The 24,497-nt window shown below is 42.8% G+C and overlaps 1 protein-coding gene and 1 pseudogene across 1 annotated transcript; both read left to right on the forward strand.

Annotated features, from left to right (window-relative positions):
• Nucleotides 1-8,329: 8,329 nt before the first annotated feature.
• Nucleotides 8,330-11,595, forward strand: LOC119052168 (metaxin-3-like; annotated as a pseudogene).
• Nucleotides 11,596-19,304: 7,709 nt separating this feature from the next.
• On the forward strand, nt 19,305-24,030 carry KLF18 (KLF transcription factor 18). Its single transcript, XM_053660687.1, has 4 exons — nt 19,305-19,520; nt 21,011-21,880; nt 21,971-23,252; nt 23,852-24,030. The coding sequence occupies exons 1-4, from the start codon at nt 19,305-19,307 to the stop codon at nt 24,028-24,030; spliced, it is 2,547 nt and encodes an 848-aa protein (XP_053516662.1).
• The last annotated feature ends 467 nt before the right edge of the window (nt 24,031-24,497 follow it).

Consider the following 24,497-nt stretch of genomic DNA (forward strand, 5'->3'; position numbering starts at 1 on the left):
CAAAAATCAATAGCTTTTCTGTATACCAGCAATAACCAATTAGACAATGTAATAGAAAATAAGGTCCCATTCACAATAGCAAAAAAAAAAAAAAAAAACTATTAACCACCTAAAAATAAACTGAAAACAAAATTTATTTTGGGCCCTTAAGGATAGTTCAAAATTAGGAAATCCATCAACCTAATTAATAACATTAATAAAATTCAAGAACTGTTTTGGTAAAAACTTTAAGTAAAACAAGAGACAAAGGAGATTTCCTAACTATCATAAAGAATTAGCTCTGGCTGTTGTGGCTCAGTGGATTGAGCACCAGCGACCAAAGGGTCGCTGGTTCAATTCTCGGTCAGGGCACATGCCTGGGTTGTGGGCCAGGTCCTCAGTGAGGGGCGTGAGAGGCAACCACATAGTGATGTTTCTCTCCCTCTCTTTCTCCCTCCCTCTCTCTCTAAAAATAAATAAGTAAAATCTTTTAAAAAATAATTATTTTGGTCCTGGCTGAATAGTTTAGTTGGTTAAGCATCATCCCAATACTCCAAGGTTGCAGGTTCAATCCTTGGTCAGGGCACATAAAAGAAGCAACCAATGAATACGTGAATAAGTGCACTCATTGCAGCAAATGGGTGCAACAAATTGGAACAACAAATCCATTTTTCTCTCTCGCACTGTAAAATCAATCAATAAAAAATGTAAGAATATTCATTTTAAAAAGAATATTTTAGAAAACATAAAGATATGGTGTGGAGCTTTTAAATGGGAGTTTTACTGAAATGACACATTTGTTTCCCATCTCCGGGAAAGAGCACACACACACACACACTGCTTTAACTCAGAGGCCCAGAGTAGGTGGGTAGTAGACGAGGGGTTGCTTTGGGTCTCCTCACAGCCCCTCATGGACACGGACAGAGAGCGCTGTGGGTAAGGTCCTAGGAAGCATACTCTGATACACAGATTTTCTGGTCTCTGCTTAGCGAGTACTTTTGGTACCAACACCTGTAGAAGGGAAGGGAAAAGCAGGTTGGGGCTTTTCTATTATTAACATTACTCTATTAGAGGGGGAAGTTGGAATATTATCTTTAAAAAGGTACATAAATAGATAAAATACAGTATTTTGTAAATGTATTAGTTAAAGGTAACAATGAAAACAAAATACAGCCCTGACCAGTGTGATTCAGTTGGGCATCATCCCACAAAGCGTAAATTTGCTGGTTTAGCTCCTCGTCAGGGCATGTGCCTGGGTTGCAGGTTTGGTTCCAGGAGGGGGCGCAAGTGAGACGCAAATGATTCATGTATCTCTCACACATCGAGGTTTCTTTCCCTCTCCCTCCCTTTCCTCTTAAAAAAAGCAAAAAGAACAAAAACAAAATATAAAACTTTCTAAATTCCAAAAGAAATATTTTTAAAAGATGTAAGGAGTAAGAGAGAAGAAAACAGATGACCATGAAGTAAAATATTTTATAATTAAAAAAAATGGGTGCTTATCAATAATATAAATGAGGCTAACTCAAATATTAATCACAAGTATTTTCAAACTGTCTAGCAAAACAAAGACACACTTAAAACAAAAAAATAAGGAAGTTAAAGAATAAAAGGGTGGACAAATATTTACCAGGCAAAATGTAAAACACAGCAAGAGCCAGGGCCCTGATGTTCTGTCCAGGGAGGATTCTGACCAAGCAAGAAGCATTAGAAAGAAAAAGGAGGCTTTTTATAATGCTAATGGCTAAAATAACGCAGGGCTATATGTCTACTCAAGATCAACTTTCACAAAAGAAAAATTACAGGAGTTGCAGGCATACTAGGAACACATGTACAAGAGAAAAGCTTTGCATGTTACTCTCACTGCAAGACAAAGCAAGCGGACAACAATGAGTCAGCGTTTAGGAAACCTCACCCAGCGCCACTGACAGTGTCCACGACGGGTGCCAGTCGCGCACGGTGGCTACCAAATGCAGTGAGACGAGAAGCTCACTCAGAATATAAATCAATGTACCCCTTCCTTCATTGAGAAAGTCTTGCTACAAGAAAAAAAAAATCAGCTGCAGAAGTGTCCGTAATGACACAGTAGTCTAGCCACTGTGAGCAGCACTGACCTACACAACATAATTAGTATGGTAACTTACAAATATGTATCCAATTCTGAATCACAGTATTAGAGAATATAACTCTTTTGCAGTACATACGGAATGCTCATGAAAATGGATATGTTCATAAAAATGGATATCTTAGGCCATAAAGAAAAACTGCAATCGAATGCAAATAACACAAACAGTGCTCTCTGACCACAGTGCTGGAAATCGGTAATAATAAAAAAAAGTTTTCCACTAGGAAAACATTTTTATTTTATTTCTTTAAAGATTTATTTATTTATTTATTTATTTTTAGAGAGAGGGAAACATCAGGTGTGGTTGCCTCTTGTGACTGCACCCCACCACTGGGGACCGAGCCGGCAACCCAGGTATGTGCTCTGACCAGGAATTGAACCGGCGACACTCGTAGTTTGCAGGCCGCTGCTCAGTCCACTGAGCCACACTAGCCAGGGCCCACTTGGAAAAAATTTTAAATATACATATTTTTAATTATTTCTGAAATGAAGAAAAAAGCAATAGGAAGAAGAGCTTGTATACTATTATACTTTTTGTGTAGAAATGAAGGAAACATATATATATACACATATGTATATATATATATATAACACATTTGCTTCTACTATTTTCAAAATTTAGAAGTGTGTAAAACAAAAACTAACAAAAATAATTATCAGAAAAAGGACAGTGGTGGAAGCTGTATATTTCTGCATATACCTTGTTTTATAGTTTGATATAATAAAACATACACATAAAAAATAAAATAGACACATAATTTGGAAAACAAATTTAACTATAAGAGAATAAAAAGCAATCACTTAAAAACTGAATAAAAACAAACCTATTTGTCTATCAAGTTGTGTCATAAACATAGAAGAAATCTTTCAAGGGACTTGGAAACACAATATATCAGCTGTACAGTGTACAGTGAGGTAAACCTTAAGGATAAAAAGTACAAATAAATCTTAATTGGTCCTCAGTAGACTTACTGTCAGTAATAATATTGGTATTTCAAAACTATTACATAGAGTAGAATACAGCAAATGTCATGAGGAACCAAGATTTTCAGTATAGGAGAAAAAAAGTATGTATGTTTCAAATCAAAGAAGTAAAAGCTATACAATATTTAATTTGAATTAAACTATCATTTAATTATCATTAAATAATTAAACTATTATTTAATTATCAGTTTGAACTGTTGATTGTTTACTCTTGCTAAAAAAATAAGTGTTCCTTTTCTCTGCCTGCAGGAGAGACCTAGAGTCTACCGCAGTCCGGCAGTGACGCGCACTCCCGCAGTGACGCGCACTCCCCATAGTCAGGCCGTGGTCTCTGATGCCGCCGCCCCCTGGAAGGAGCCAGGGTCCCTCGGAGAAACAGATTCCGCACTGGCACAGGAAATACGCAGAGTGAGCCTAGGCCGTCTCGTACCTGAAAGTGACAGAGCTATCAGAGACGGGGCGCGTGTCAAAATGACAGAGGCACTAACATCACTGGCCAAATATGGAATGATTGCAGCATCAAGAATTACGACTACAGCGAACAATAATACATGGAACATATAAGCATCTGTGAGTTCACCGTGATAACAATTTTTGAAACCTTACTGGTTTTGAGTATCTATTGCTGCCATGATAAGCCACCCCAAAATTTAGTGACCTAAAAAAAAACCCCAAAACTCATTGGTTACCTATGGATGTTTATTTTATTTATTTATTTTTTTTGAAGAGATAATGGCAAATGATTTTTTTTAAGATTTTTATTTATTTTATCTTTTAGAAGGAGAGAACATCAATGTATGGTTGCCTTTCGTGCGTCCCCTGCTGGGAATTGGCCTGCAGGGAACTGGCCTGCAACCCAGGCATGTGCCCTGACTGGGAATCGAACCGCAATTGTCTGGTTCACAGGCCCGTGCTCAATCCACTGAGCTACACCAGCCAGGTCGATTTTTTTTAAATAATAAAAAGTATCAAGCTACAATCCAAAAATCTCAGACTGCAAAGCAGGATATATAACAAAACAAACCTAACCAAAACAAAAACACAAATAAATAAAAAAAGCACCTCCTATAGACACAACATGCCCAAACTGCTAGAAAAGGGAAGATGAACATTGTGAAGGCACAGTTACAAAGGAGCAAAGCTGGGGATTTCAGCAGATGTCTTGTCAGAATCTATGCAAGCCAGAGATAATGGAGTAATATATATCTTTAAAATAATGAAAGGAAAAAACTGGCAACCGCAAAGTCTATACCCCAAAAAATTTTTTTTCAAAAGTGAAAGAGAAATACTTTTCCAAACCGATACAAACTGAGAATTCATTTCCTGCATGTTTGCACAATAAGAAATATTAAAAGAAGTCCTTCAAGGTGGAAGGACTATGATACCAAACACTTGAATCTACACACACAAAAATGAAAATTTTCAGAAATGAAAGTTTATATGAAAGGCAATGTTTCCTTAATTTTTTCTTTTTTAAAATATTTTATTGATTATGCCATTACAGTTGTTCTATTCCCCCCTCCATTCCCCTCCACCCTGCACACCCCCTCCCCCGCCTTTCCCCCCTTTAGTTTATGACCATGTGTCTCAAGTTCTTTAGATTCTATATTTCCCATACTATTCTTGCCCTCCCCCTATCTATTTTCTACCTACCATCTATGCTACTATAATAAGGGCTTGGTGATGATGAACTCCTTGAGTTTGATCTTATCTGAGCAGCATTTTATCTGCCCTTCCATTCTAAATGAAAGCTTTGCTGGATAGAGCAATCTTGGTTGTAGGTCTTTGGATTTCAAGACTTGTAATACTTCTTTCCAGCCCCTTCTTGCCTGTAAGGTCTCTTTTGAGAAATCAGCTGACAGTCTGATGGGAACTGCTTTGTAAGTGACTGTCCCCTTATCTCTTGCTGCTTCTAGGATTCTCTCCTTCATTTTAATCTCGGCTAATGTAATGATGATATACCTTGGTATGTTCCTCCTTGGGTCCAACTTCCTTGGGACTCTCTGAGCTTCCTGGATTTCCTGGAAGTCTATTTCCTTTGCCAGATTGGGGAAGTTCTCCTTAATTATTTGTTCAAATAAATTTTCCACTCGTGACTGTTCCTCTTCCCCTTCTGGTACCCCTATAATTCGGATGTTGGAATGTTTAAAGATGTCCTGGAGGTTCCTAAGCCTCTCCTCACTTTTTTGAATTCTTGTTTCTTCATCCTTTTCTGTTTGGTCATTTTTTTCTTCCTTCTGGTCCACTTCCTTGATTTGAGTCCCAGTTTCCTTTCCATTACTATTGGTTTCCTGTGTATTTCCCTTCATTTCAATTAGTTTAGCCTTCGTATGTTCCTCTATTTGTGACTAAAATCAACCATTTCTGTGAGCATCCTGATCACCAGTGTTTTGAACTGTGCAGCTGATAGGTTGGCTATCTCTTGGTCCCTTAGAGTTATTGGCTCTGGGGTTTTGAGCTATTCTTCTTGAGCCATAATGTTTTGCTCTGTTCGCACCTGTTAGGTATGAGGAGCAGAGCCTTAGTTGTTCACCAGGGCGGGGCCACCCAGGTCGCTGGGTTGTGACGCTGTATGTGGGGGCGGGGTCAGAGAGGGACAATGGTGGTTCCCTCTGCTGCTTCCTGCCACTGGGGCCTGCCTGGTCCGTCTCACTGCTAGCTCCTTCACTGGTTTATCTGTGCAAGAATGTGCGACTTCAATCAGCCCTCAGTGGGTCCACCGCCTTGTGCCCTCAGTGAGTCTGCCCACTTCTCCACACCTGGGATCCACCCACGGCTGCTGGTGCGCCTGGGTCGTGCCCCCGGGTTGGTCCAGTGGATCTTTCCTGCTCAACCCCGCTCTGCTGCTGGCTCTGCCCCTCTTACCGGTTTGGCTGAAGGGTTTGTTGTTGTCAGACTTTTGTGTAGTTCAATTTTCTGTGGTTTGGCTGCATTTTTGTTGCTAAAACTTTGTTGTTTTTAAACTTGGTTGTGCGAGAAAGTGTAGTGCTTCCACCTACGCCTCCATCTTGGCGGAAGTCCCCCACTGTTCATCTTTTTTATCTTCTTTTTCTTAGGTAAGTCCCTTTAACATTTCATATAATAAGGGCTTGGTGACGATGAACTCCTTGAGTTTGATCTTATCTGAGCAGCATTTTATCTGCCCTTCCATTCTAAATGAAAGCTTTGCTGGATAGAGCAATCTTGGTTGTAGGTCTTTGGATTTCAAGACTTGGAATACTTCTTTCCAGCCCCTTTTTGCCTGTAAGGTCTCTTTTGAGAAATCAGCTGACAGTCCGATGGGAACTGCTTTGTAGGTGACTGTCCCCTTATGTCTTGCTGCTTCTAGGATTCTCTCCTTCATTTTAATCTTGGCTAATGTAATGATGATGTGCCTTGGTGTGTTCCTCCCTGGGTCCAACTTCTTTGGGACTCTCTGAGCTTCCTGGATTTCCTGGAAGTCTATTTCCTTTGCCAGATTGGGGAAGTTCTCCTTAATTATTTGTTAAAATAAGTTTTCCACTCATGGCTGTTCCTCTTCCCCTTCTGGTACCCCTATAATTCGGATGTTGGAATGTTTAAAGATGTCCTGGAGGTTCCTAAGCCTCTCCTCACTTTTTTGAATTCTTGTTTCTTCATCCTTTTCTGTTTGGTCATTTTTTTCTTCCTTCTGGTCCACTTCCTTGATTTGAGTCCCAGTTTCCTTTCCATTACTATTGGTTTCCTGTGTATTTCCCTTCATTTCAATTAGTTTAGCCTTCGTATGTTCCTCTATTTGTGACTAAAATCAACCATTTCTGTGAGCATCCTGATCACCAGTGTTTTGAACTGTGCAGCTGATAGGTTGGCTATCTCTTGGTCCCTTAGAGTTATTGGCTCTGGGGTTTTGAGCTATTCTTCTTGAGCCATAATGTTTTGCTCTGTTCGCACCTGTTAGGTATGAGGAGCAGAGCCTTAGTTGTTCACCAGGGAGGGGCCACCCAGGTCGCTGGGTTGTGACACTGTATGTGGGGGCGGGGTCAGAGAGGGACAATGGTGGTTCCCTCTGCTGCTTCCTGCCTCTGGGGCCTGCCTGGTCCGTCTCACTGCTAGCTCCTTCACTGGTTTATCTGTGCAAGAATGTGGGACTTCGATCAGCCCTCAGTGGGTCTGCCCACTTCTCCACACCTGGGATCCACCCACTGCCGGCACGCCTGGGTCGCGTGCTCCAGTGGATCTTTCCTGTCCGACCCCGCTCTGCTGCTGGCTCTGCCCCTCTTACCGGTTTCACTGAATGGTTCTTTGTTGTCAGACTTCCATATAGTTCAATTTTCTGTAGTTTGGTTGTGTCTTATTTGCTAAAACTTTGTTGTTTTTAAACTTGGTTGTGAGAGAAGGCAGAGTGTTTCCACCTATGCCTCCATCTTGGTGGAAGTCCTATGGATGTTTATATCAAAATTATCAAACATCTTATTATTATGAAAGTTGCTTCCCATTCCCCCCGCCCCAGCCCCCACTAAAAAAGAAGGATCCAGGTGCCTTCTCTGCAGGTCCCATATTTCAGGCAGTCTTTATATAAAACCATATCTAATGAATGGAAATGAAATAATGGAAATAGAAAAAAACACTATTTTGCAATCGCTTATGAAATAATGGATCTAGGCAATGATCATCAATTACTACTGAAATTACTGGATGAAAAGTTAATGGCAAACTTTAAACCAGACTGAAGTGCTGCCTGATGTGGTTCAGTGGATTGAGTGCTGGCCTGTGAATCAAAAGGTTGCTGGTTCAATTCCCAGTCAGGGCATGTGCCTGGGATGCAGGCCAGCTCTCCCTTTGGAGGCATGTGAGAGGCAACAAATAGATGTATCTCTTGCTCACACTGATGTTTCTTCCCCTCTCTTTCTCCCTCCTTCCCCCTTAACAAAACTGAAAACACAAGAACCCACTTATCTCCCTCAGTATTACCAAGAGCTGTACAATGTCACGTGCCTCCTGATATGATCTAGAACGTGTAGAGTGCCACTTTCAAAGTATTCTTGACAAAAAGATAAAATTATGAAGCCTCTAGATGTAGGCATCAGTTTATAAAAAGTATGGAACATAGAAAAATAAGTTACAAATCCAAATTCAGAATGTGGGAAATCCTACACAACAAATTACCTAGTTTCTTCAACAAATAAATGGTATAAAACCAAATCAAAATGAAAACAGAAATGAAAAAGAGGGGGGGCATTCTATTGATTAAAAGAGACTTGAGTAGTAAAGTTCAGCCCCAGCAAGATGGCAGCTCCCTTGGAGCCCAGTCACTGGGAAAGTGGCTGGGGGCCCCCATCATACACAGTGAGTCCCTAGTCGTGCCAGATTTTCTGGTGTGCTCTTAAACATCCATGTCCCTGATAACACATAGAGAGGTTCAAGAGGAGATGTACCGATGCAGACGACAGCTGACATTATCAGCCAGCAAAAATACTAAACATTTTAAGAGAACAGAAATGTAATGCTGATCCTGAACTCTCAGCAAAACAAGGGGCAGATGTGCTGGCTTACATTGCTCTCTTCAGAAAGAAGCTGCTTCCTGCAGTGCTCCCACATTCTCAGTTGAGGGTGACAATTCTTTTCAGAAACAAAGCCATGGATTTGGTTTGCTCCATGAATTCCTTTTCTCTTGAGTCTGATCCTCCCTGGAAGGTGTCTTTAGGGAAGGCTGACTAGGACTCCCCTGACCTGAGCAGGGCCTCCCATGCTCCACTCCTGAGAAGGGGCAGCACGGACATACAGAGATGCCCAGGAGTGCCAAAACCCACCGTCAAACAGATGGGAGACATCAAGTTTTTCTTCAAAGATACACCTACCTCGGCTGCCTGTGTGTTTGGTTTTCTTGCACCTCACTGCACATTCCTAGAGGTCAGTTTGAAACAGCTTTCCAACCCATGTGCTTTTGTGATGACAATCCTACAACAGTTGTTTTAGGTGTCGTGTTGGAAATGGATGACAATTTTCACCAAAGTCTTCAACTTCCTCGTCAGGGTTGGAGGGGGTCATTAAGAGGATGTGACTGCTGGCTGAGCCTTGAGTTAGACCCAGGCAACTGGAAGTTCACCACTTCATCTCCTTTCTTTGGAATGCACACTCTGCCCACCGTTCCTACACTAGGAGCCTTTTCAAGGATGCAGCCTCGTGGGAGTAATGTGCTGTGAAGACCATCTGGGCTGGATTCCTGACTGAACCGTGTTAAGGGTTCCACATAAACTTCTAAGATTCTAGTGGGTGGGTGCAGCGATCTGGTTGTCTTTCAGCTGCCCAGACAAGCCTCCTGTGTAAGTTCCCTTGCTGATTAAAGCTGCCACCTACCAGTCAGGCATGGTCTGCCTCTCTCTTTAGGTTCTCCTTGCCCTCCATGGGGTGGGGGTGGGGGGTTGGGAGTGGGGGGGCAGTTTGGTATTTCATCCCAGGAATTCTCCACATTTGGAACCAACACTTGGAAACTGCCAACACTCAAGTGGACTCCTACAGGAAGAAAGTTATTCCCAACAGTGTCATGCTTTCTGCCCAAGCTTTTGGCTTCTAGTCATACAATTGTTGCAGTAATCTCCTACACAAAGTGAGGGCAAAAGCAGGATACTATTAGTAGGTATAAGGAAGACTCTAAAACAATGGGAACTTTTTTTAAAAAAATATTTTATTTATTTATCTTTTAGAGAGGAAGGGAAGGGGAGAAGGAGAGAAACATCAATGTGTGGTTGCCTCCCATGAGTCCCCTGCCGGGAACTGGCCTGCAACCCAGGCATGTGCCCTGACTGGGAATTGAACCGCAATCGTGTGGTTCGCAGGCCCGCGCTCAATCCACTGAGCTATGCCAGCCAGGGAAAAAACAATGGGAACTTTTTATGCCATCTTTTTATTTATTTTTAATTAGGAAGCTTGTATTCTAGCTTGGCAATGCACTTTAATATTGAAATTAATACTAAGTGAACTTGGAGGAAAAATACATTATGCTGTATAAAATTTTAAAAAAACAACAAATCTGCCTTAATCTTGGCAGATTTTTGCCTTTGGTTCACATATTTGTGACTATAAGCCACAATTCTGTTCTGAATGTACACCGTTCATTCATTCAAGTTAACTTACTCAGTTTATTGGTTTTCTTAGACTGGCATGAGTATCTAATACGGGTTCTTTAGCTATTTAAGGCCTTTTTCCTCTGTTTAGAAACCTGATGCCTATTTCTATTTTAGGAGCTAGAGAAAATGTAAGTTACTTTAACAGAAAAGATTCTATTTAACTTTGAAGAGATAGAGAGAAACTGAAACTCACCAACCAAATGCAACATGTGGATGTTGTTTAGATCCTTATTTAAATACGCTGACAGCAAAAAGGCATTTTGAGACAATTGGGGAAAACTGAACATAGACTGATTATTAGATAATGCTAAGGAATTATACATTTTTCTGGCATGATAATGAAATCGTGGTTATGTTATGATTATAGTATTAGTCTATATGTGTTAGCTATTTTTACTGAAGAATTTACGAGTGAGTGATATGTCTTAGGATGTTTTAAAATACTCCAGCAAAAGAAAAAAAGTAGTGGTGGGGAGGATGGAGTATAAATAAGAGCAACAGAATCTTAGTAATTGTTGAAGCTGGATGATGGGTGCATGGAAACTTATTATAGCACTCGGTCTATTCTGTGGAGGTTTGCACTTTTTCCTAATAAAAAGGTATGAACACCCTCACTCATCTCTCCCCAGGTGAGGGCCATTGAACTCAAAAGAGAAAGATCAAGTGTTAGATCAAATAAAAATTGTGTAATTCAAATTACTTTCTCTAAGTTACTTTCTTTGGTCTTGAAAGCCTTTTAACAGATAGAAGTTAAAATATTATGGAAAAGTAAAAGACCATTGTCACAGTCTGTAATCCCATATGCTTCTCATGAGAAGGATAAATAGTATATGGCAGTTTTATGGGATCCAGGGCCCAATATATTCTCTCTATATTTCCCCAAAGGCTCTCTAACAGTCCATTCTTCCTTTCCTTTTTTTTTTTTTTTTTGTTTATTTTTTTTTAAACCAGTGGGGCAGATGAGGGGGAAATGAGGCCTTAAGTAGTCTCTTATTTGACTAGTTATATCAAAGCAAAGCCTGTGGTTTGAGATACTCTGGTCTGATAGAAATTTAAGAACATTAAGGCTACAAGGACAATCATTTGAAATTGCTGGGTGAAGCTGACTTTACCCTAATAGATAGAGTATCAGACAGAAAGCATGTCCTCTTCGGCAAACAGCTCTTCTTTTGAGAACTAGCACCTGGCTTGCTCCTGGCCTCCAGGAGAGTATAAAAACACTTAACAATGAAGTGCTTGGTGTCTATGCAACCCAAATTAATCCCAAACCATAAGATAGAAAGCACTCCATCCACCAGGTAGGAGTGGTTCTTACAAGAACAGGCTCAAGGCTGAATACACCAGTAACTTGCATGAGCTGGCTGCTTGCATTTGCAGTACGTCTACTCCTATAAAATGCCAAACACCCCTCAGCTGTACCTGTGACCTCACAGAGAGTTTCCTATGATCAGTGAGCAAAGAGGGACAACTTCCAGCTTTTTGACAGAACACTCAGCACAGTATGTTATTGTGCTTTTGTATTATGTTCAGAGTGTCCCTGAAGGACTGTAGAGAAGGGAAGTTCTTCTCGTGGGTAGAACTTCAAGTTACGCAGCTTGGTGTCACCTTCCCTATCAGAGAAGATGTCCTGAGGTGAACGTCTTCCAGAGGAATGTAAAAAATGGCGATTTGTTAGGCTGTTTGATCAGGGATTTGGAAGGAGCAAGATAAGAAAATTGATGACAGGGAAGGAAGATTGGAGAAAAGGTATGTAGATGGATTTAAGACCTTCTTTTTAAAAAGATTTTACTTGTTTATTTTTAGAAAGGGGAAGGAAGGGAGAAATAGAGGGAGAGAAACATTAATGTGTGGTTGCCTCTCACATACTTCCTACTGGGGACCTGGCCTGCAGCCCAGGCATGTGCCCTGACTGGGAATCAAACCAGTGATCTTCTGATTCACAGGCTGGCACCAAATCCACTGAGCCACACTAGCCAGGGTGGATTTAAGACGTTCTTGAAATGGGTCTAGAATGTGAGTGTATTTATTCACCTTGTGAATCGTTCGAAATGGAAAAGACTCTCCATAATCTGGTAGACAAGATGGCCTGATCTGCGGGTGTTAGCCTCATTACTGACTTCACTCAATGGATTCATGAACTCAGTGGACTAGACGACATGGACTCCTCTTAACAAAGCTGACATACATATTGCCATGATTGTGGACCATTTTGCCAGCAATAGTAACTAATCCTTAGCCCCTGGCACTTGGGGACAGCCAGACAGGTGGGTGAAAGATGATCACATCATAAACTGGTAGTGCTCTGACCCCCAGGAGAATAGAGGCTCGTTCTGATTTGGATTTACTTCCCCTGCTCACCGTGTCTCCGGCAGCACCACCGCCCAAGGCCAGTTGGGTGCCTCGTGCCCGGTTATGCTGTCTCGCACTCATGAACAGCTGTTTTTTGGTTTTTGTTTGTTGTTGTTGGGGTTTTTCCCCACAAAAGCATGGACTCCTCTTAGGCTATACAGGAAAGATGTCTTATTTGCCAGCATCTACTAAAGAAAAGAATAGTGATAGATCATCACCACACTGATGAAGACAAAATGACCAGGAAACGTAATATTATTTAAGCTTTTTAAACTAACTGAGTAAAATATAATCACTCAACAAGGGGATACATTCTGAAAAATGCACGTTAGGTGATTCTGTCCTTGTGCGAACATCACGCGTGCCCTCACTCAGACCTAGGTGGTACAGTCCACCTCACCCAGGTTATACAGTGTCGCCTACGGCTGGTAAGCTGCAAACCTGGACAGCCTGTTACCACAAAAACAGCATGAGATCACCGTAAGTCAGGCGTAAGAGAATGCAGTGCAATCTAGAGATGCAGTAAACATGAAATACATGTATGTAATAGGAGGCTGTTGCCGGTGTACCACGCATATTGTTTTAAAGCAAACTTTTATTAATAAATAAAAAGAATACATTCTAAAATAATAACAAAAATCATAATATGCCATAGTAAATACATAAACCAGTTAACAGTTGCTAATTATCATTATTATTATGCATTGTACATAAATATATGTGCTATTCTCTTCTACAGCTGACAGTGCCATGTTTGTTTACAAACACATGAGCGATGCATTTTATTCTAATGTTACTGTGGCTGTGACATCACTAGGTGATACAAAGTTTCCAGCCCTATGATAATCTTATGGGACCGCCATCGTCTATGTGGTCTGCTGTTGACAGAAACGTTGCTACGCAGCACACGATGGTAGACAGGCTTGGCATGTTTCCTATGTGAATTGGAGTAGGGAGTTGGGTAGGACCCAGATCTGTGACTGTGAAACATTTAGCAGTCGGTGGTATGTCAGCGCTGTGGCTGGATTGGGGGCGACTGGAAAGTAAGACAATGTTGCTTCATGAAAATGATGGAGAACTCAGATTAAAAGCTAGGTATTCTTCACTAGCTCTGTGGTGTCCCTACAACGTATCCAGGTGCAGGAAACTTTTGTTTAAAAAATAGTTTGTTTTATCAGTGATATAATTACAAGAAGGAGACCTTCTGCTTCCAGATGCAAAGGATACTGTATGAGTTTGCTCCAGGAGCCATAGAAAAATATCACAGACTGGGTGGCCTAACCACAGAAATTTATTTTCTCATAGTTCTGGAGGCTAGAAGTCTGACATCAAGATGTGGGCAGGGTTGGGATCTTCCATGTCTGCACAGAGTCTTTCTCCTGTACCTGTCTGTGTCCAAATGTCCTCTTCGTAAAAAACAACAGGCAGATGGACCTCTCTAATGATCTCATTTCGATTTAATTACCTGTTTAAAGATGCTGTCTCCAACTACAGTCACATTCTCACATACCGTGTGTGTGTGGGAGGGGTGTTTTAGGAATTGAACATGTGAACTTGAGGGGACACAATGCAGCCAATAACAAGAACTCTGAGAACAGATTTATCCGCAGGACATAATCATTGCAGGGCCCCACTCAGAGGCCCTCAGTTCCCCTTTATCGCCTTTGTACTCCCTTTTCCCAGCTTGTGCAGGCTTTGCTGCTAAAAGCTTACGCTTGCAGCCTTCTGAGGATTGCCCTTGGGCAATGGATCCCTGCCTCCACCCCTCCATTCATGGGGCTGGAAGTGCCTGGAATGTTACAAGTCCAGCTGACCCCCACCCCAAGGGGAGCTCAGCCAGTCTTTGGCTAGGAGTGCAAGGGCCCATCTCTCTGCTGCAGGACAAACTCTGAAGCCTAATTCTTGCCCCAGAATTCCCAGCAGGACCAGGTGCAGCTAGGACCTTACCTCCAGTCTTGTCCTTGCTTGGTTCCTGCCCTCTGATACTGCTTCCTCATTCCTTCACTGGTTGTCCTGGGAACCTCCCTCAATAAGCCACTTATGTATGGGTCCTTGACTCAGATTGGGTTTCTGGAAGGATCCTCCCTAAAACCCATTTTATCTGGCTAACCACAGTGAATAATCCAATATACCAAGGCAGGGAAGAAAGAATGCAGAAGCAAGAACTCCTGTTGTTTAGAGATCATTAAAACCAAATTTTCAGAAATGGACATTGGAGATTTAGTCACATCTACTAACACAGAAACCTCCTGCACTTTGGGAGATGGTGTCCTCCAGAAACTCCCTGTCAGCTCTACTGATGGAGGTTTTTAAAGGAAATTATTACTCAACAGGTTGATAGGAAAGGAAGGATTTAATTTAAAATGTAGAATGTAAGGTAAGACTTGCTGGGAGGAAGGTAGAAGTCACAATTGGATTAGAAATCCCCACAGCACTGAAAATTTCTGAAAAGAGCCCTGGCTGACGTAGCTCAGTGGATCGAGCGTGGGCCTGTGAAGCAAGGGGTCATTGGTTCAATTCCTGGTCAGGACACATGCCTGGGTTGCAGGCTGGGCCCCCAGTGGGGGGCACGTGGGAGGCAACCACACACTGATGTTTCTCTTCCTCTCGCCCCTTCCCTTCCCCGGGAAGGGAAGACACGGAGGCCACAGTGGCCCAGTGGCTCTGCCACGCAGCAGTGACCTTCGAGTTCCCAGGCTCCCAGAGAGGAGCATGGATTTGGGGGTGTAACTGGATTCTGGGCCTGATGAGGAGGTGGGCCCCAGAAATTCTTTCTCTCTGGGGATCAACACTATATAAGTATACGTATGCATACACATATATGTATATACACATATACACACACACACACATATACATATATAAAAGACCTCTTTGCCAGCAGAAATAAAAATTTTTCCACTCAGAATTTTTGTTGAAAGCCTTTCCTCCCCTTTCCTCTATAATAATGCTGTCTCCATCCTGTTTTCTACTTAAAAATTTTTCTAAAGCTAGTCGTTGAAAAATGGAAGCTTTGTTTTATCCACATAGGGATAGCTTGTTGTGCCAGAAAATAAGATGGTCAAAGAATTATGGGAATGTGTCAAAATTGTCTCAGAAATGAAGACTAAATGACAGGGTGTTTGAGGGAGAGTAAACGGGCTGGAAATACAATAAAAGGTACAGAGAAGAGAAATGAAAAGAACTAAGACAATGATTCAAAAATGAATAAAGTTTTAAAAAGGGATCAGAAAGAAAGAGATAGATACAGAAAACAGGGAAGGGAGATTCAATAGATGTATAATTGGAGTCTCTGAGAAAGAAAATCAAAACAGCAAGAAGGGACTAATTTTTAAAGTTCTAATTCAAGAAAAAAAATTGGCATTAAATAGAATCCAAGTGTATACATTTAAAAGGTACCACATTTGCCTGAAGAGGGTGACTCAGTAAAATCAACTCTGAGACATAATACTGGTAGAATTATTAGACTTTAAAAGATAGAAACATTCTCTGGGACTCCAAGCAGGAAGCAAAAATCCTTTAACAAGGGAAAAATAAGTGTGGCATTATGTTACTGACATAAACATTCAACACAAGAAAACAGTGGGATCGCACCTATAGAGAAAAAAAATTGTGGGACAGTCAACCTGTAATATCAAGGCTATGAGAAAGCAATTTTAAACATGCCGGAGCTCATGAAATATTCTTTCCATTAGCTCTTTCTGGAAGGGGGCGGGATGAAGTTGCATAGGAGCTGTTTTTGAATGCTATTGAAGTTAAACTGACGTAACAAAATTTGTATTAGAACTTTAAGATGTTAAACATGTAGCCACAAAGAAAATAGCTACAGAACATGTACAAAACAAAGACAAAAACAAGAAAGGAATTAAAACCTACAAAAATTTAACTAAATAAAAAAAAGATGCAGGAAATGAGGAACAAGAAACATTTAAGGAATATAGAAAATAAATAAATTGGTAGGATTAAGTGCCTTCTTGTCACTAGTTACTTTAAATGTAAATGGATAAACCCTTTAATCTAAAGACAGAGGTAAGTGGAAAAGATTTTAAAAAGCCCATGACCCAGCTAGTTGCTGTTCACAAAACAGAAATAGGTTGATAACAACAACAACAAAAAAGTAGTTTTGACTATAGAACATTCTACACATTTTTCTCAAGGGCACATAGGACATTCTCTATTCTAGACCATATATTAGGCCACAAATTAATTTGCAGTGGATTTTTAAAAAACAAATAGCATACAAAGTAATTTCTCTGACCGTAACAGATTGAAGTTAAACAATCAGTAGCAGAAGGAAAATTGTAAAATTCTCAAATTTGTGGGTCCATTGTCTTAGGATGCCAAAGCAGGATGGGGATCGAACCTTGGCTGATATTCAGTGAATACCTGGGCAGGAATACAGGCAAAAATAACCTGAGTGCAAGAATGCTCTCAATCATAGAGACATCAGAATCGGAAAAAAAAAAAACAACGGCCAATTCATGATGATCAGAGAAAAGGTGACTGAGGATGAGAAATTACTATATTCTTGCTTATGCTATTAATCCGTGACAATGTTTTATTACATCCTGACAGAAAGAATATCAACATCACTAGAAATTTCTTCTACTTCAAAGTCGAGAAGCCTTTGTTTCACAAACGTCTCAAGTTCAGACTGTCCAAAATGTAATACATCAGTCCAAACATTAACAGATTCTTGAGGACAGGACGCGTGCTCAGGCAAGGCCACCGAAGCAGAAGTGAGAAAAGAAAACGTTTTCTACCTAGTGTGGAGTGCAGATTATGTACCCGAGCCCAATTTTTTCCTCCATGCTACCAGTCCCTTTTGTACATTTCTTACATTTGCTGACTCTATTATACATTGATAGTTAAATATGTACAGCAACACATTTATAAAGTCACTTCAAGCAATACATTTAAATTGTAATATCATATACGGCTTTAAACTGCTTTTAAAAGAAAATTAATCTAATCAGTCTTGTTCTGGGGCACAGTTGCATAAAATAATATTTTAATCTGTAGGAGCAACATAATTCCAGGGTTTCTTGGGTTGAAATTCTCTGGTGCTACTGCAGACCTACAGAACCATAATCTCCAGGTTAGGACCCAGAAATCTGTATTTCAATAAGGTCTCCTGGCGATACTTCTAAACTAAAGCTGATGCAAAGGTGCACCATGTCAGGGCAGTGATTTTAAGGTACAGATCGGCTTCATGTCTTAATTTGAACATTATGAGAAATGGCAGTATAGTCAAGAGTACATTGGTTAAAAATTCATTTAAAGATCAAATGGCAATTTAGAATTTTATCTTCTCTTCTTCTCTGAAATTGAATTTCTTTGGGGCTTCCAGGTAAACAATGACTACTCATTATCTCAATATCATATTATACCAAGACCCTACAGTCAGTTAGCAGTTTTAGAAAATATAATTAAATACTCATTAAAAAATACACTCCCTCGATTCCCAGTCAGGGCACATGCCTGGGTTGCAAGTCGGTTTCCCAGCTGGGGACGCACAAAAGGCCACCATGCATTGATGTTTCTCTCCCTCTCTCCTTCCCTTCCCCTCTAAAACTAAATAAATAAAATCTTTAAAAAAATACACTCACTGCTTAAAGATTTTTATTTATATATTTTTAGAGAGAGGGGGAGGGAGGGAGAAAGAGAGGGAGAGCAACATCAGTGCAAGAGAAAAACATCCATCGGTTGCCTCTTTTTTTTAATTTAATTTTATTTTTTTTATTGATTATGCTGTTACAGTTGTTCTATTCTCCCCTTCATTCCCCTCCACCCTACACCCCCGTCCCCACCATTACCCCCCCCTTTAGTTTATGACCATGTGTCTCAAGTTCTTTAGATTCTATATTTCCCATACTATTCTTGCCCTCCCATCAATTTTCTATCAACTGTCTATGCTACTTCTTTTCTGTACCTTCTCCCCCCTTCTCCTCCTCCCACTCCCCTGTTGCTAACCCTCCTTGAGATCTTCATTTCTATGTTTCCACTCCTGATCTAGCTGTCCATCGGTTGCCTCTTACGCGCCCTCCAACCAGGGACCCAAACTGCAACCCAGGCATGTGCCCTGAGCAGGAACCAATTGAGCAACCTTTCGCTTTGCTGACAGCGCCCAACCAATTGAGCCACACTAATCAGGGTTAATAGAGCCACTGTCAATAAGAATCTGACAGAGAAATATGACACCTTAAAACTTTACCCAGCTGGAATAGTTAGCATAACTTCATAGCTCGCACAATTTTCATTTTCGTGAGAGATTTACAAGGACAAAATTTATAAAGATATTAATTATTTAAACTATAATTCAACTTAATTGTACACCCATGTTTACATGTAGAGTTCTTAGATGTCAGTGTAAATAATAATATAAATTGTATGACTCATAAGGCAATTTTAAGAAATTTAGGTGATTCTTTTTTTATTGTTTTAAGATTTTTATTTATTTTGTTCTAGAGAGGGGTGAAGGGAGGGAGAGAGGGACCTGATCAAATTCCTACGATTTCGCCCTAGAAGTAATTTGATTAAATTTATAGCTACCAAAGAGACGTTATCTGTGGAATGAGCCGTTGATTGAATTCAAAGATTGAGGCCTCGTTTGTGTCTAAGTATTCAGGTATTTGGAGTTCAAATCTAGATTCCATGATTGACTCTTTGTGGCCCCCAGCAAATTACCTCTCTGGACCTCAGTTCCTGCAGCTTACGACAACAGTTACAAAGGCTACCTCATATGGCTGTAAAATGCTTCGCCGCACAGGGGGAACACTTGGGAAATGATTGCAGAAAAGTCCTTGCAGATAACGCAATCCGTTTTTGTCCTGAGAGATGGAGAGCGCAGAAGACGGTACCCTGAGCTCCACCCTGAAGGGCGTGGCCAACCGAAGGTGCCTCCGGGTGTGGCCGCTACCAGACGCCAGGCCCTGCACTCGGCAGCCTCAGCCTTAGCAAGTGATCTCCTGGTTTCTGACCGCACGCTGGATGAACTGATGGTGAGTCTGTGCGCTCCAACGCAGGGGCAAAAAGTGAGGTGGGAGGTCAGAAACGGGACAGCTGGGAATCCTGGCAGGTGGTCCACTTACGTGGGAGGAAAGGCAGAAACGTCAAAACGGTTTCCTTCGGGCATGTGTTCACTGAGCCCCGCCACAAGCCTGCCCTGCCTGGGGGATGGCTTGTCTCGTTGGCGGCCTTCCCCAAGGCTCCCTGAAGGCATAGCCCCTGCCCTGCTGCTGGTCCCCTGGAGAGCCCAGAACACCGCCTGGTCTTGGGCAACTGTGGACGTCTGTGGAAGGGGTGCAAAGATATGCGGAGCCTGAGACAGATGAGATGGAAGAGCCTGGGCGGGTTGGGTTAAACATTCACGATAAGAAATGTGGACTGACTGCCTTCTTTCCGTCCTTCCTTCCGTCCTTCCTTCTTTCCTTCCTCCCCAGAAAATCTTATTTTTACTTCCGCCAACTTCATTGAAATATAATCGACAAACTCCTATAACTGTGTGTGTATGTGTGTGGATGATAATTTGATACATAATTTGGAAATGATTGCCACAATCAAGGTAATTAGCACCATCTCAACGGTTACCTTTTTGTTTTTGGTGAAAATACTCTTAGCAAATTTCAAGTACACGGCGTGGCTTTTACTAACTGTCAGCACCACACAGCACCATGCGTCTCCTACTCAACGTTGTCCCCTTTGATGCCCCCCCCAGCAACCACCATTCCACTCTCTGGTTCTATGAGTTCAGCTGTAAACAATACACGTCTTCCCCGTGTGTGTACAGTATTTGACTTTCCCTGTCTGAATTATGTCACATATCACAGCCATGTTCTTGCATATAACAGGGCTTCCTTTCTTTTTATGGCTGAATAGTATTCCATTGTGGACCTACCACATTTTCTTTATCCGCTTATCGCTGACCAACGTGTTGTTTTCTTATCTATTGTAAATAATGCTGCAGAGCATATACAACCCGGGTGTGCAGGTCTCAATACAGTATACTAAATGCATTTTCTTTGAATAAATACCCAGAAGTGGAATGACTGGATCACATGATAGTTCTGTTATTTACTCTTTTAGAAACTTCCATGCTGTTTTCCATAACACATGTACTAAGTTACATTTCCAACAGTGCACAGGGATTCCTTTTTTTTTTTTTTTTTCCCACATTCTTCCTAGAATCCTGGGGCATGCCCAGGGAGGTCTCTGAGGAAAATGCCCACAGTGGACGCGGGTCCGTGAGCACCCAAGTCCAGACTGATCCATTGCAAGTTAAGAGTCTTCCATTTGGGCCAAGTCACTTCCCCGCCCGGGACCTCTGTTTTCTCTCTTATTAAAAATAGGATCAATCATGGCTCTTACACTCTAAGGTCACAGTGGGAACAAAATATGGGCTAGACTAAGAGTCAGCAGGGATGGAAAGGAAGGACATGTGGAATTGGGATTTGAACTGAATGGGATCCCCGAACTTCTAACTTTTTTGCAGGATCCTACAGCTGAAGGTCCAGTTCAGTTACCAGACGACTGCAAAGAGATTTACTCTTTACTTGAGACACTCGAGGAGATTCTGCAGGATCTCCCTGAGACACGTGAGGCAAGATCCCCAGCCGCACCGCAGCCACAGCTGTGTGTACCTCCAACTTTCGACACGAGTGCCCTCACGGGCCAACACGAGTCCGTTCAGAACCAGGCGATGACTCCCTGGACGCCCACTTTGATGGTTTCTGAGGGTCCTAACATCCCTGGAACAGTCCTCGACCAGAACTTAACAACATTACCTGTTAAAGCCCTTGATATAGTCCCTGGAGACCTAAGTGCTACTTTTTCCATGGACCACACGGTGACCTCCTTTGATCAGGGAAAGCCTGCAGCAGCCTCCTGGGTAACGGGTATCAATGACAACTCAAAGACATCGTTCACTGATTGCCAAAAGACAACCGTCACGGCAAACAACATGACAATCTCCAATGAAAGTAGCCAGATGAAGACCCTCAGTGATGAATGCAACCTTGATAGAGCCCAGACAACCTTCAGTGGGAACCAGGCCCACTGTGGAGCCCAGGTGACCATCAATGGAGACCAGAGCCATTACAGAGGCCAGATGACCATCACTGGGGACCAAACCCATTCTAGAGGCCAGACGACCTTCGGTGGGAACCAGGCCCATTATGGAGGCCAGACAATCTTCAGTGGGAACCAAGCCCATTGTGGAGGCCAGACGACCTTCAGCGGGAACCAGGCCCATTCTAGAGGCCAGATGACCTTCAGCGGGAACCAGGCCCATTATGGAGGCCAGACAATCTTCAGTGGGAACCAAGCCCATTGTGGAGGCCAGACGACCTTCAGCGGGAACCAGGCCCACTGGCCCACCATGGAGACCAGACATTAAGAGCAATACCATCACCAAACCCATTCTAGAGGCCAGACGACCTTCGGTGGGAACCAGGCCCATTATGGAGGCCAGACAATCTTCAGTGGGAACCAAGCCCATTGTGGAGGCCAGACGACCTTCAGCGGGAACCAGGCCCATTGTGGAGGCCAGACGACCTTCAGTGGGAACCAGGCCCATTATGGAGGCCAGACAATCTTCAGTGGGAACCAAGCCCATTGTGGAGGCCAGACGACCTTCAGCGGGAACCAAGCCCATTGTGGAGGCCAGACGACCTTCAGCGGGAACCAAGCCCATTGTGGAGGCCAGACGACCTTCAGTGGGAACCAGGCCCATTATGGAGGCCAGACAATCTTCAGTGGGAACCAGGCCCATTATGGAGGCCAGACAATCTTCAGTGGGAACCAGGCCCATTATGGAGGCCAGACAACCTTCAGCGGGAACCAGGCCCATTATGGAGGCCAGACAATCTTCAGTGGGAACCAAGCCCATTGTGGAGGCCAGACGACCTTCAGCGGGAACCAAGCCCATTATGGAGGCCAGACGACCTTCAGCGGGAACCAGGCCCATTATGGAGACCAGACAATCTTCAGTGGGAACCAGGCCCATTGTGGAGGCCAGACGACCTTCAGTGGGAACCAGGCCCATTATGGAGACCAGACAATCTTCAGTGGGAACCAGGCCCATTGTGGAGGCCAGACGACCTTCAGTGGGAACCAGGCCCACTGTGGAGCCCAGGTGACCATCAATGGAGACCAGAGCCATTACAGAGGCCAGATGACCATCACTGGGGACCAAACCCATTCTAGAGGCCAGACGACCTTCAGTGGGAACCAGGCCCATTATGGAGGCCAGACAATCTTCAGTGGGAACCAAGCCCATTGTGGAGGCCAGACGACCTTCAGCGGGAACCAGGCCCATTGTGGAGGCCATATAACAGCTTTTCAAGGGAGCGATACAATGACCTTCCTTAGTGACCAGACCTTTACTGGGGGCCAGGTGACAACACATAGTGCTGACCAGACCCTCTATGGGAGTCAGATGGTGGCCCTTAAGAGAGACCTGAAGACACACTTCACTGATGACCACATTCTCTATGGCAGCCACATGATGCCATGTCAGTCGACATCACTGCCATACTCAGGATTCCTGTACTTTTCAAGTTCCTGTTATACCCAAGGACAGTCCCTAGAAAAGCAGAAGTCAAAACTTAAGACCCAGAGCTGTCAGTTCCCGAAGAGTCTTGGTGTTTTGAAGCCCCACACTTGCACATACCAGGACTGTGGGAAATCATATTCAAAGCATTCCCACCTCCAAATCCATGAGCGCAAACACACTGGTGAGTGAGGGCCAAGGGTCAGGGTGATAGGTAAGTCCAAAGATTTGTGCTTTCACAAAGCATTGGGATCATTTGAGATTGTTGTTCCTCTAAGACCCCATTAGACCCTAGAAAAGATTGGCAAACTTGAAAGGGTAGATAAAGCAGTCCTGGGGACAGAGTCTAGTTCTGAGCCAGAGCCAAGCTGGCTGCGGTCTTACATGTTGTTGCCTCTGTTGGGATGTTGGGAGTAAGTGGAGGGATTTGTTTGACCTCGTGTGGATGGTTTTGACACCACCTCTACTGGGACTGTCACTCCATAGTCCTCTCCTTAGGCCTGACAGATCCCCTCCCTCACCCTCCTTATCCCTCCTTATCCTCCTGACCCCTTCTTCTATTTTTCTTTTCCTCTTCCTTTCCCTCCTTCACAGCTTTCTTCTCACCCTTCCAGCTCCTGCTGCCCTCCTTCTCTTCCTCTTTCACTCACCCTCTCCAGTCTCCTCTCCTCTGGTTCTCTCTCTTCCACCCCAACATTCTCAAAACCTTTTCCTTCGTTTACTTCCAACTTTCTTGTTCCACACGACCTTGAAGCGTGACAAGTCTCTTTCTGTCTGGTCTAGGAGAGAAGCCCTACAAATGCAATGTGCAGGGATGCACCTGGGAATTCGCCCGTTCAGATGAGCTCAGCAGACACAACAGAAAGCACAGTGGGGAGCGGCCCTACCTGTGTACTCTGTGCAACAAGAATTTTGCAAGATCTGATCACCTAAAGCAGCACCAGAGAGTCCACCGCCTGTGACTACGAATCCACAGCCCATGAGGAAATGAGTACAGCCAAAAACCTCTCCCTACCAAGCCTTTGTTTGCTCGGCACCTAGCTCTGTGTCACCACATGTTATTTATAAGCTTGTAAGGTTTTTATTGATTTTCTAAAACATAGAAGGAATACATGTATGCATTTCAATAAAAAGCATTTTGTCTATTCAAACACTGAACCTCCTCTCGTGGCTATTTCTTCTCTCAGGCAAAGCATCTCCTTCCCCTTCATCTTCTCAATATGCGGCCCAAATACAGAGGTGGTGGAGGCATTGGAGGAGGGATGGTCATGTGCCAGGTAACGGGGGAAGGGTCTGTCCTTTCCACTGGGTATTGGCCTTTTTCTTTCTTGCTTCTGCTGGCATGTCTGCAGCTGGGGTGACCTGCAGCCTGTTTCTTTGCACGGGCCTGGCTCGGCAACTGCTGTGGAGGAGCTGAGCCGTACTCCAC

This window comes from Artibeus jamaicensis, unplaced genomic scaffold, assembly GCF_021234435.1.
Source record: "Artibeus jamaicensis isolate MK-2021 breed Jamaican fruit bat unplaced genomic scaffold, CSHL_Jam_final scaffold_847, whole genome shotgun sequence".
Lineage (NCBI taxonomy): Eukaryota > Metazoa > Chordata > Mammalia > Chiroptera > Phyllostomidae > Artibeus > Artibeus jamaicensis.

Excerpts from the sequence above, each read along its gene's own strand:
- KLF18 (XM_053660687.1), top strand. The coding sequence starts at position 19,305 with ATGATTGCAGAAAAGTCCTTGCAGATAACGCAATCCGTTTTTGTCCTG. Across the intron at positions 19,521-21,010 it reads GCACGCTGGATGAACTGATG|GATCCTACAGCTGAAGGTCC; the intron begins GTGAGTCTGTGC and ends ACTTTTTTGCAG. Across the intron at positions 23,253-23,851 it reads CCATGAGCGCAAACACACTG|GAGAGAAGCCCTACAAATGC; the intron begins GTGAGTGAGGGC and ends TGTCTGGTCTAG.